This window comes from Oppia nitens, unplaced genomic scaffold (assembly GCF_028296485.1).
Source record: "Oppia nitens isolate AA-2021 unplaced genomic scaffold, nextdenovo-longstitch-racon4-pilon3 scaffold44_pilon_pilon_pilon, whole genome shotgun sequence".
Taxonomy (NCBI): Eukaryota; Metazoa; Arthropoda; class Arachnida; order Sarcoptiformes; family Oppiidae; genus Oppia; species Oppia nitens.
The window spans coordinates 220,001-234,181 of NW_026533226.1; the positions used below are offsets into that span (position 1 = coordinate 220,001).

The 14,181-nt window shown below is 23.3% G+C and overlaps 1 protein-coding gene across 1 annotated transcript; it reads right to left on the reverse strand.

Annotated features, from left to right (window-relative positions):
* Nucleotides 1-8,190: 8,190 nt before the first annotated feature.
* LOC128959296 (transcription factor mef2A-like) lies at nucleotides 8,191-11,567 on the reverse strand. The gene is made up of 5 exons (XM_054305239.1): nucleotides 10,916-11,567; nucleotides 10,579-10,839; nucleotides 9,637-10,128; nucleotides 9,106-9,573; nucleotides 8,191-9,029 (listed from the first exon to the last, which is right to left on the reverse strand). Exons 1-5 carry the CDS (start codon nucleotides 11,565-11,567, stop codon nucleotides 8,191-8,193), a joined length of 2,712 nt encoding a protein of 903 aa, XP_054161214.1.
* Between the last annotated feature and the right edge of the window lie 2,614 nt (nucleotides 11,568-14,181).

A 14,181-nucleotide genomic window follows, 5' to 3' on the forward strand; every position in this document is an offset into this window, starting at 1 on the left:
GTCTACTAAAGAAAATCAAATGAATTTATTGAATACCTATAGTCGCCGGTTGTCGTCAAAAATCAATAGAGAATCGTCGTCGTCGTCATCATCTCCCGGTGCCCGACAACAACAACATACCGGTGCCCACCATAATAATCATCATCATCATTATCATCATCAGCAGCAGCAGCAGCGCACCGGTAGGTCAACGGAAGCCACTGACGATACTGATGTACTTCAAGTGATTGATGGCATGAAAGCACGTATTCATCAATTGATTAGCGAAACCAATCGACTGAAGTGCGAAAACAATGAACTGACAAATAAATTATTTAAATAATTAATTGATTTTAATTTTTATTAATTGATATTATTGTCTAATTTTATTAACTAATAGATATGTTTAGATAGATAGATAGATAGACTGTATTTAATTATTATTATTATTATTATTATTATTATTAACTAATATTTTTTTAATGAAAATTATTGTTTTTATTATCTTAAAGGTTATAATTTTGTTTTTTTTGTTGTATTTTTTTTTGTTGACTACTAAATCCGGTAACCGGAGTATACGATTAATATGTATTTATATTTTTATTTGTGTCTATTTTTTTGTGTAGAAATCTATGTCTATTAATTTTTTTATCAATTATAATTGTGTTATAATTTGTTTGTTTGTTTTWTATATATATATATAATTATTTGTAGTAACTATCAAAAATATACTATACTTTATATATATATATTGAATATATATATATTCTGTAATAATATTAAATATTAAGTGTGCTATTTATGGCCAAAAAACACACATATATATATTTATATAAATAAATTAATAATAATAAATATATTGATAAACTAATATTTGTTCAAAACAAATAAAAATTGTATTATTGTTTTAATATAATTATTATAATAGTAGTCCCAATATATTGAACTATCTTTATTAGTTATAATTTATATAACAATAAAATGTATCATGATGTTTTATATATATATATATATAATAATTATTATTATAATGTGTATTGTTTTTTTAATGAATTAAACAATTAAATAACTAAAAATAGTTTTTAAATAAAGAAAAATATTATTTTTAAAACTAAATCAATAAAATATTAATTTTATACTGAATTTATTTTGAATGTAATTTTAATTATTTTTTTCAAATAATAATATTCATATATGTTRTACATAAATATATTAAAACAAATTTTTTAAATAGATTAATGAAAAAAATACTTTATATTAAAAAAATAAGAAAATTTTTTATTACATATGCATTTTTAATGCTAATTGTGTGACAAATAAATAATGCATGAATAATATTGTCATTAAATTATTTTATTTTATTTTTATTATTATTGTATTAAACTTATTATACATTATAACACATTATTTTATTAACAATATATTATTGTACTGTATATATATATTGACTGAAAAAAAATTTATTTAAATAGAAATTTTATATTTCCATTGAATATTATTACAGTACTAATAATTATAATAATAATAATAATAAATACGACAAATTGCATCAACAAATTATAATTAGTTATCATTAAAACAATATACTGTATATAATAGCAATTGTTATACAATAGTTGTTGAAATATTGCATTAAAATTTTTTTCAAAAAAAATAATAATAAATAAAATAAGATATATTAATAAATAAGTTACAATAATTTCATGTAATTATATGAAATTTTTAGGCAGTATTATTAAAAAATAAAATGTAATAATAATTATTATTATAACCTAATGTAACTCTTAATAATTATTACCATTTTATTTATTTGTATATACAGTATATGAATAATTAGTAAAAAGTAATAATAATTAGTGTAATTAAATAGATATTTTTAAAATTTTAGTATAATGTATAAAACAAATGTTTATTTCTATATTTTATTGAAATAAATTAAATAAAACTAATATAATCATTAAATTTTAGATTTATAAAAATATGATTTTTTTAAAATGAATTCTTAATGTAAAAAATTAATTTAATACTATTTAATATTATTACTATTTATTAGTAAAAAAACAATTATTTGATTATTTGTTATTAATAATCACATTCTTGTGCTAAAATTAATGAAAATATTAAATTAAATATAAAAATTTAAAAAAAATTATTTGTAATCATTTGATAAAAAAACCAATTTTTGAATGACTAAACTATTACATAATATTATTTTATTTTATTAAAACATAATAAATGTTTAATAATGAAAATTATTATAATATTTATTTTGTATTTATTCTACATTTATATTAAAATATTTATGTTTTAAAAATTATTTAAATTGTTCTTACATTTATTTATCAATTTATCAATATGTTACTTATAATATTATAGTATTGATAGAAATTAATTTACCTAAATATTATTGACTTTATAAGTAATAAAATATTATATAAAAATTAATATTTAATAATAAAAACATTACTGTTTAATTATATGTCTATAATATTATTACTAATTTTCTTATTTAAATATTACTACTATATATATATATATATATATATATATATATATATATAGTGTGTGTGTGTGTGTGTGTGTGTGTGTGTGTGTGTGTGTGTGTGTATATATATATATGTGTGTGTGTATATATATATTGTGTGTGTGTGTGTGTGTGTGTTATTTTGACTACATCATCATTAGTAAAACTATAGTATTAAAATTTATTATTTTTTTTAAACTTATCAAGGTTAAATGTCTTTTAACATTACACTATAATACTGTATATAATATTATATTAGTGAGTGTGTGTGTGTGTGTAGATGTTAAGTTCAATATTATAATATATAATATATTTCTCAAAAAAAATATGAATATGTTAGACTAATACTAATATTAATACAAGGTCTAGTGTAATAATAATTAGTTTTTATTTAAAATTATTAAAAAATTATTATATATATATATACTGTATATATATATATATATATATATATATACTGTATATAATTTATATGATATAATAATAATTATTATTATTTTATTATTAATGCAAAAAAATTTCGAAATCTTTATATGCAAACATCAAAATTTATATATTTATTATATATATATATATATATATATATATATCATATATGTATAAATATTGTTTGTATCTTAATATCAAACATGCATTAGTATTATTATTATTATTAGTAGTAGTAGTATTAGTATTTGACTTGAATAATTAAATTATTATTATTATTATTATTATTGAATAACATTTTGGGCGTTTTCATAAGCAGTTTAATACTTATATACAAATTCAATCTACTGTATAATTATCAATATATTATTATATTATATTTTTTGTATTTAACTTAATCATTATTATTATTATTATAGTAATAATCATTATTTAACTTACGAGGAGTTAGTTTTTTTTATTTATCTCTTATAATAATAATAATAGCGTTTTAATAATAATTAAAAATCTTATACTGTATATATAAAAATGCATACATTTATATTTATTAAATATTAAATTATATTTTTGTTTATTTTTTAATTTAGTTAACACTTGAAAACAGTGAAAATGAGGTTTTTGTRTATATATTAATAATTGGTTATAAAGTATAAATCTTATGTAAAATAAATAATAAAACAAGAAATTAAAATTATTTATATATATGTTTTTTACTAATATATATTAATAATAATAAAAATAAATATTAATTTTTTATTTTTAAATATATTTTATATAATTTATAGCCTTTTATTATTATTATTATTATTATTATTATTATTATTATTACTTTCCATTACATTCAAGGCTAATACTAAAGTCATATTATTGTCGATAAAGAGATTGTAAATATTGATAGTGTATTATACAATATATATATATATACTGTTATTTAGATGAGTGTTATATATTATATATATATATATATATATATATATATATATATATATATATATATATATATATATWTATTTAGTAAAAATATTTAAAAAAGATATATAAAATATATATTTTTAAGTAACATTTATAATAAATTATGTTTTGCAAAACAACAAAAATTTAATATCTATTAAATTGATTTTTTTTTATTATATCATGTGAATAAATATATATAAATATGCAAAATTATTATTTTTTCATAAATATAACAATATTATTAAATTTTTTATTTAATATTCATAATACTGAGAATAATAATAATAATTTATTGATACAATAGTAGAAACAGTACTTTATTTTATATATTTTCATAAAAAATATGTAAAAAAGTAATAAAAAAATTTAATATTCAAAAATGCAATTCAAAATATTTATTACATGTTATATATATATATATAGTAAATATTACTATACAGATATTATTATTAAATAATTATAGATATATATATATATTAAACATTATATTTTATAATACAAAAAATATATATAATACAGTAAATGATAGATAAGCTATTGATTATATATATATATAGTGTACCAATAATAACGGCAAATCAAAAATTTAAAAAAAAAATTAGAAAATAATTATTGTTTCAAAAATACAAATGAAATTAACAACAATATAGTTTCAATAGTAGTAGTAGTAGTAGTGATATCAACATTATTTACAACATTTGGTTTACGATAATAATAATAATAATAATTAGCCGATAAGTCCACCGCCGGCTCCTTTGAAACCTTTAGCACCGGCCGTAGCTCCGGCTGCGGCCGCCTTTTTGCCGGCAGCCTTGGCCGCTGCGAATCCCTTTTTACCGCCGGCTGCTGCGGCGGCGGCGGCGCCTCCCTTAGAGAAACCTTTTTTGCCAGCCTTGGCACCGGCAGCCGCTGCTGCGCCAAACTTGGCACCCTTTTTGCCGGCAGCTCCGGCAGCACCGCCAGCAGCGAAAGCGCCGCCAGCCTTACCGAACTTGAATCCCTGTGCCGTACCGAAAGTGCTGTACAAATGATATTTATTAATATAGATTAATAAATTGTTAGATTTAATTGAAATTATTATTATTAGTATTAGTATTAGTTGTCACAATACTTACGCTACTTTACCGAAAGCCTTGTTAAAGCCGGCTCCACCAGCTTTGCCCCATTTGCCAGCCTTTCCCCATTTGGCTCCCTTTTTACCGGCCGCACCAAATGCCTAATAAAACAAAATTACAAAAAATATAATTACATTAATATCAATATTATCACAACAACAACAAACAAACAAACCTTAGCTACTTTGGCACCCTTAGCACCGGCTGCTGCGGCCGCTGCACCGGCAGCTCCGGCCTTTTTGCCGCCGGCTGCTGCCTTGAATGCTGCGCCACCAGTTGCTCCTGCTTTGGCACCGGCAGCGAAACCACCTTTTTTGAAACCCTTGGCTACAGCGGCACCACCAGCGCCAGCTCCTGCACCCTTAGTTTCGGCCACTTGTAGGACTTCCTCGGAGGCTGCACCGTCCAACTCATCATCATCGGCCAGCTCTTGAGCACTGGTATACGATATGGCCACTGATAGGACGAGTCCGACCAATAATAACTATAATAATAATAACAATAGATTATAGTTAATAAAATACAGTTTTTTCATTCAAAAATTAGTACCCATTTGTAATCCATATTTAAGTATTAAAATGTAGTTTTTTTTAACACAAAATCATAAAATTAGTCAAAAAACTTTAGTTATTTTTCTACTGATTTCTAATTTTAAAATATAATATTTTTAAGATTTTTCACTCAATTTATATAGTCGTCTAAACTATAATATATAAGAAAGTGATCGCACCGTTAAACTACATGTATTTCCTATAATATTAGGACTTCCTTTCAAAGTCAATGATATTTTATTTTTTMAAACAAAAATTAAATGTAAATTTATTTTTGACGGAACTTCCGAATACCTGTAAATTACTCGTGAATTTTTTGTGTACACATTTTTTGTACACATTTTTTTTGTTGCTATAATTATTATTTTTTTTGTTGCTATAATTATTATTTTTTTTTGCTGGACATTTGTGACCTTCAATTTGTCTAAAAAAAAAATTATTTTAAGTTAATTGAAAAACTTCGTATTGTTTGCTTTATTTACAAACAACAAAAAATTTCCTAAATAAATATATTTAGTTTTAATTAAGTTAGAGATTATTAGCATTTTTTTGTTGTCTAAAATATAACTAATTTATATATAAAAAAAATTGTTGGTAATTAAAAAATATTTTCATTAATGTATGTAATGTTATAATTAAGTTATTTAGTCTAATAGTTTAAAATCATCAATAAATTTAATTTTAATAAAAAGTTTATTATAATTTATCCGAAAAAAATGTATATGTCACTAAAATCAATATTTTTAAAAAAAATAAAACAATTAATTTTTAATATCTTTAATATCTTAGTAAACAATTACAAGTCAAAAAAAAATTTTATTTTATAGCAAATTGTTTAATATTATGCCTATTGTATTACAGTTGAGTATTTAAGACTCATTCATATTTAGTGTCATTTATATTTTTTAAAAAATTATTTTGAAAAAACATAATCATATCATTAATTGTGTTTTTCTAAATTAATTTCACTAATTTTATTTTATTTATAAGATTTTTTTAAAAAAAATTTGTGTAATTATTAATAATCTAATATTTAAATTATTAAATTATTTTAATTTTGTTTAATGAATTCTATAAGTGTAATAAAAATATTTTATTTTTAAGATATATTGTAATATAAATAAAATTATTTTCGTTATAGTAATAGAGATAATAAAAATATTATTATTATTTTTTGGACAAATTTGTCAACAAAAATATATCACTTTTAGACAAATATTTTTACCTTAAATATTGATTGTCTAAATGATTTACACACAAAATCAAAATGAAACATAGATAACATGTTTAATATATTATATATAAGGGAAGGTCACTAAATGCCAACCAAAAAAATGTTTAAACAAATATATATATWTTAAAAATAAATTATAAATATAACTTTATATGTATTTTTTATATAAATATAATTATGAGAAACAGGATATATATATCCATGGATTGTTAGTTTTATTTAATATTTTTTTATAAAAAAGTATATTACTATTAGTTTGTTAGCATATATTAGTATTAATAATATATAATTTAATATTATAATAGATTTTATTTATTTTATTATATATTTATTTATTTTTGTTGTTTTGTTTTAATATTATATTCAATTGTTTTATAATATGAATACTTAATTGTGTAATTTATTAATCAAATTAAATAAAAATTGATAATAAATGATTTAATATTGTTTTATTTATTATTTTAAAAATTTTATTTTTTAAAAATACTATTATTAAGTTTAGCTAAAAATAAAATAAATTTATTAACATTTTAAAGTAAAAATAAAATATATTCATTATTATAAAATTGTTTAGTAATTTTTTACTTATATTAATTATTATTGATAAACTTTTAGTACATACAGTATGAGCTATAAATTAAAAAAAAACAATTTAGTTATTAATATTTATTGTATTAATAAATTGTAATATTACTTGATCTTTAAAATCATAAAATAATTAATTTTAATTAATGTGAATACTAYGTGAATTAAATTTAATTGTTATTTTTTAAAAAAATTATTAATATATTTTGTTTTATAGATAAGTCATTTTAAACATAAAGATATATTATTTTTAAAAAGTAATTTAAGCTTTAACATTACAAAAAAATATAACTAAATTTTAAATAATTATAATAATTTAAATAATTGTTCAATGTTTAGAGTGACAAAAAAATTAAAATAATAAAAATATTAGTCATAATTATATTAWTAATAATAATCATTACTACAATTATAGCATTTTAAAAAAAACATAAGCATCAATTATTTATATATAAATCAAATTTTTAAAAATTTTATTGCATTTAATAATTTACATTTTACACACACACACACACACACACACACACACACACACACACATATGATATTAAAATACTATACAATTATGATTCATATAAATCATATTAAAAATTTTATGCATAAAATAGTCATTAAATATGTATAATAATAATAATAAAATTATTTTAATTTACCTATAAATATGAATAAATTTATATTATTGTATGTACTGTTTAATAATAATAATAATAATTATAATAATGGTTACTTTAATGATAAATTATTTTTTTTATAAATTATAAAATATAGTAATAAAGTGTATATAATATATAATATTAATTTAATTTAATTATTTTAGTTATTTTAAAATAATCCAAATCTACTGAATGTCGAGTCGTTGTCCACATTGATTGTATTGACCCGACTTCGGCTATTGTTGTCGACATTAAACTTATTCAATGATCGGCTGTTTACTGGCACTGATACCGATGTAGCCGTCGGTACTACTGTTGTCATATTGGACGGCATATGGTTGTGTGTGGTGGCCGACGATGAAAAGATACGCGGTCTCTGTTCAAACGATCGGCCATTCAATTGGGGGTTTGGCGTCCTAAACGACTGTTCCTCATAACTACCATCGTTGACATCTTCGGCGTCATCGTGCGGAATGGTATTGACCTTATGGTTGGCTATGTTCGGGTCAAATCCTGTTGTTGTTGTCTGCGATCGTCTACCGCCAGTTGAAGTACCTCTTCTACTACCACCGAATTGGCTGTTATTTTGGCCAAAACTGGGTACTGATGACTGTTGTTGTTGTTGTCCTACTCTACTGTTACCGCTTCCGCCGCTGCCGTATGGACCATACTGTCCATATGGTCCATATGGTTGTGGTTGATATTGTTGGGGATTATTGTATCCAAACTGTTGGTTGTGTTGTGGATAGTATTGCTGGTTAGCCGGCGGCGGCGGTTGCTGCGGTACATATGGTTGGCCGCCAGTATATGGCGGTTGTTGTTGAGGAACGTATGGTTGATGATGAGGTGGTGGCGGTGGAGGCGGCTGCTGACCATACTGTGGCTGATAGGGCTGTTGTGGTTGTTGTGGATAGTATTGATATGGTGGTTGTTGTCCGTACTGTGCAGGTGGTGGTGGTTGTGGCCGATATCCTTGCTGTGGTACTACCGGTTGTTGTTGATATATACCTACAATTAAATTAATTATTTTAATTATTTGTTTAGAAAAATATGTTAATTAAATATTTTTATATAAGACTATTACCAGACTGTGGTTGAGTATTATAGTATGGCTGCTGATTGTTGTTGTTGTTATAGTGAACGCCGGGCACAGGTATTGCCGGCGGTATAGCCTTTCCACTGTTGCCTGTATTAGCCAAACGATTTGACTGATGACCTGCCGGTGGTTTAAGTATAGGTGTGTTTTCATCAAGAATTTCGTCGTATTCGACGCCCGGGTTGTTCACCGACGACTGTCTCACACCACCGAACTCTGGCCGATATCTGGAGTTTCGGTTGTTTTGTTGATTATTATTAGTTACCGCAGCTGTAGTAGTGGTCGGCTTTTCCGGTTCGGCAGTAGTTGTATCGCCAGCTTCTCCACCGTCACCTTCGCCGCCATTTTCAGGTGTTTCCTCTCCTTCATCAGCTCCTCCTCCTTCTTGATCTGCACCTTCACTACCATCACCTTCGGCTGCTCCCTCTCCGTCTTCGCCCTCATCATAGTCTTGACCTATAAATATATATACCATAATAGTAGTCACCAACAAAAAACACATCATTGATTAAGACCTACCTTCCCCTCCATCAGCCTGTCCGCCATTGTTAGACTGTTGCTGTTGTTGTTGTTGTTGTCGTTGTTTATCTGCCTGTTCTTTGGCCTGTTTTTCCTGTTGTTTCCTAATCTCTTGGATATCTTCTTTGCTCAACAATCCCGGCGGAAACAATCCTTCGGGAAAGTTGTCTCCCAGACCGCCGCCCAGATTCTGCAACTGTTGTATATCCGGATCGTTGGACGGATCCTGATTCGGGTCCTGCGCTTCCTGGCCCTCATCGCCGCCACCGCCGCCTTCTTGTCCTGAATTGTCGTAGTCTTGTCCGCCATCTTCACCACCATCGGCACCACCGGCGTCATCGGTACCTGAGTTGTTGTCCTCATTATCGGTGTTCACCTGATTGGGTGTCGGATCTACAGCTCTGTTATTATTATTATTATTTTGTCCATAATTTGGATTATTTCCATATATTCCTCCGCCAATATTTTCTTCATTATTTCGAAGTCTATTTCCTAATAAATTAATTAAATTTAAAAAAAAATAATAATAATTAAAAATTAATTTCCATTTTTTTTCATATATAATAATTATTATAATAAAGTAATAATATTGTTTGTAAACTATGTTGTTTAGGACGGAAATGTAATTTTTAATAATAATAAAAATCTAAATATTATTACTATATTATTATTGCAAACATTTTTCAACTGTAGTATAATTTTTTTATAAATGATTTAATTGAATTTAATAAATGATTATTTAGTTTCATAATTATTAAATTTCATTTCTATAGTGTCTATAGACATGTAATTTAAATTATTTTAACTGTTTTTATAACTAAAATATTAAATAAATGTAAAGTAATTTCTAAATACTAAAATTATTAAAAATTTTAATTATAATTTGTGATATATTATTAAAATTTGTAATTTAAAAAAACAAACAATTTATTGATGACATACCTTGTCGTCCATTGAGACCACGGGGAGCACCAAAAATACCTCCACCACCTCCGCCTCCTCCAGCATTGGCATTATTTTGTCGGCCTCTTTGTGAACCACCCAAACCAAAACCCTGACCACCAGCACCACCCTGTCTATTAGCACCGGCACCACCTAATCCCAATCCCAGTGGATTAAGTCCACCCAAACCTCCCAGTGCTTGTGGCAATAGACTTAATAGTCCGCCGCCGCCTCCTTCGCCCAAACGACTTCTAATTAAGTCTAATTAAAAACACAAAACAATTAGATTATTAAGTCAATTGTGTCAATACATCCACAAAAAAAACTGATGACTAACTTATAACTCTGGGATCTCTTAGCAGTTGTGGATTCTGTATGAGTTGTTGTGTAATCTCCGGGTTTTGTAGAGCCAACTGTCGGATCTGTGGATTCTGCAAAAGTCTGGCCAATTGCGGATCCATACGCTGTCCGCCTCCCAGTCCTCCACCACCTCCTCTGAGAGCCGGCGGCAAGTTTTGCGGGTTCTGCGACTGAGCTCTCGTATGTAACGGATCCGTATTTTTATTATCATTATTGTTGTCGTCATCTTTTTCATAGCTAAACTTTTTTCGGCTACTATTTTTGGCCACTTTTGTTGTTGTTGTAGTGTTTTCCGATAATTTTTTGTCGTCAATAATATTATTATTATCGGCTGATTCCGTGCTGTTATCGTCGAGTTGACCGAAAAATTGGACAAAACTCGTTAGATTTGTTTGCCTATGATTATCATCGGTTGTTTGATTGCCGGCTATTATTACCGGTAATACTGTTGTTGTTGTCGTTGTCGTTGTTGTCGGTGATAGTGATGATGATGTGTTTGAACTAACACTTAAACTACTACTACTACTACTGTCTGATTGATTGCCATTAGTTTGTTGGGCATAACAGCAGCACTTGGATGTGATTATCACCGCAAACAACACTGAAAACAATTGTGTCCACCAATACATCTGTATATTTAAGATATACAGTAAATATTATGTATGAAATATAATAATAATAATAATTATATAATCAATAAAATTTACAATATTTTATTAATTAAACAAAATTTTTATACAATATATTTACCATTAAATTGTTTTATGAAATATCCAAAATAAAACAAATTTTTAATTTAAAACTATATTTTGTTTTGTAAAACACAAACTAAAATAAATAATAAAACGATTCATAAAAGAAATCTATTGTTATATTTTAGATTTCAAAATAATTATTATAAATAAAAACTATTTGTATTATTATTATTATAATAATATTATATTATTAATAAATTGTTGGTCACATTTGAAAACATCTAAAATAATAATTATTATTATTATTAGACTTATTGTCAAAACATTGTCTAATAAGAAACTGAAGCCATATTATTAAAATAATTTATTTTTAAATAATAAATATATGAATATTATTATTATTATTAGACTAAAATATTTTTTATTTGTCAAAAAAAAAATAATATTTGTATTTCAATTGGTGACAACAAAAAAATTACAGTTTTATTTATTACAATAATTTTCTTGTTTAGGGAGTCTATCCTTGACTGATAAAAATGTTTTAACATTAAATATAATACAAAGAAAAAACTAAAAACTTTTTGACACTTTCATTGCTGTAATAGTTTAGATAATTTTTACAAATTTTGTTTTTAGTTTTAAATGAAAAAAATTTTTGTCGTCATATACTATATATTATATTAATATTATTATAGTTTATTTATTTGCGACATTCATTCATAAATTTGAGACAATGTTTTTTGTTTTTGTTTCTAAGTAAGCCTTAACTAAGTTATTATAATATAATATAATTTTTTTTTAAGTATTAGTGGTGTGTATCCGGTGTTTAAACCGATTATTATTATTATTATTATTATTATAAATTTTATACATGAATGATATTTCTAGTGAATTTAGTTTTTTTACTTTAATTTATTTCTCATTGTTATATTAATATATAATATAATATATATATGATATATAACATAGAGATTATTTTTAAAGATATTATTTGATAATATTAATAGTAATAGTTATTATTATAATAATATTACTTTAATATGTTTAGATATTGTATATTTTTTAAATATTCAAAAAAAATTAAATTATAATATTTTTTGTTATTGAATAAATGCTTAAATAAAGCTTAAAATATTAGAAATTATATATAAATTATATATATTGATATACATATTACAAAATACAATAAATAAAATTAATTGATTAACAAAATAAGATATAATTGATCTAGGTAATCCTAACTCAACCATAAATGTTTAATATATTTATATATATTAAATATTGTTAAAATATAAAAATATTTTAACACCACTAAAAATCAATGTTAAAAACAAAACAAAATTTCAAATATTTAATCAAATATTACAAATTTGGGAAATAAATTATTTGTTTCCTCCCCCCTCCCCACCAAAAAAAATAAATATCTATATGTTTGATTATTTGCTCCAATTGTCAAATTCAATTAATCAATTAATACATACACTTTAATCAATCAATCAATCAATTATGAAAATAATAATAATAATAATTAAATAATAAAATTTATTTTATTTATTATTTTATAAACAATGGATGACATACTATCATATATTTTATTATTATATATACTAATTATATTATCATATAATTAATTTCTACTAAAATAAATTAGATGTGTATCAATTATTTTTTTATTATAAATTATTTGTAAACTTGAAAAAAATGTATATTATGTCAACAAAAAAAATAATTATATATTTTGACACAAAAAAAACCCAAAATATAACAATCAAAATCAAAAATATGTAAATATATATATGTCCTCCAAGTGTTGTAAATATGTGTCCCACCACCGGATATCATAAGATATAAATGATTACCCATTTGCTTATGTTTTATAGTGTAATACATAAAGATTTTTAGGCAATTATTATTTTTTTCAATAACATTTGGTGTCTAAAGTAGTAGTCAATGTGTTATATATTTTTATAAAAAATAAAATAATTTTTAAAAATAAAACGACTAAATAAATTAAATATTATATATCATATAACTGCCGGAACATCGCTCTATTGAATTGGACGGACATAACTATGACTTAACTAATAGTAATAATAATAATAATAGGCTTAAAGTTTTTTTTAAAAAATATCATATAAGATATATCGTAATAATAATAATAAATTATTTTTGGGTTTCATAAGTAATTTATTTACTTATATATATAAATATTATACTATATATATATTGTTTGTGTGATTATATTGTACTGTATATATATATTTTTAGATATTTGAGGATTTGCTTATATAAATGCTAAGTTATCATTAGTTTTTTTTAAACAAATAATTTTGAATTTATATATTTAAAAAAACTTTAATCTTTAAAATTAAATATTGTTTAATTAATAATTGTTTTTATAWATATATATGAAAATAATAACTCTAATAATAGCCCAATAAAACATATAGGGCTGATTTTTTTAAATAAATAATTAATAACTATTATTAATAAGTTTATAATGAAATTTAACAAGGTATTTTTTTCATATACATTTGATTTGTTTAAA

Bases quoted from the DNA above. Each gene is read 5' to 3' on its own strand.
- LOC128959296 (XM_054305239.1), bottom strand. From the start codon at position 11,567: ATGTATTGGTGGACACAATTGTTTTCAGTGTTGTTTGCGGTGATAATC. The intron at 9,574-9,636 runs GTAGGTCTTAAT...ATATATTTATAG, and splicing joins ACAGGCTGATGGAGGGGAAG to GTCAAGACTATGATGAGGGC. The intron at 9,030-9,105 runs GTAATAGTCTTA...ATTTAATTGTAG, and splicing joins TAATACTCAACCACAGTCTG to GTATATATCAACAACAACCG.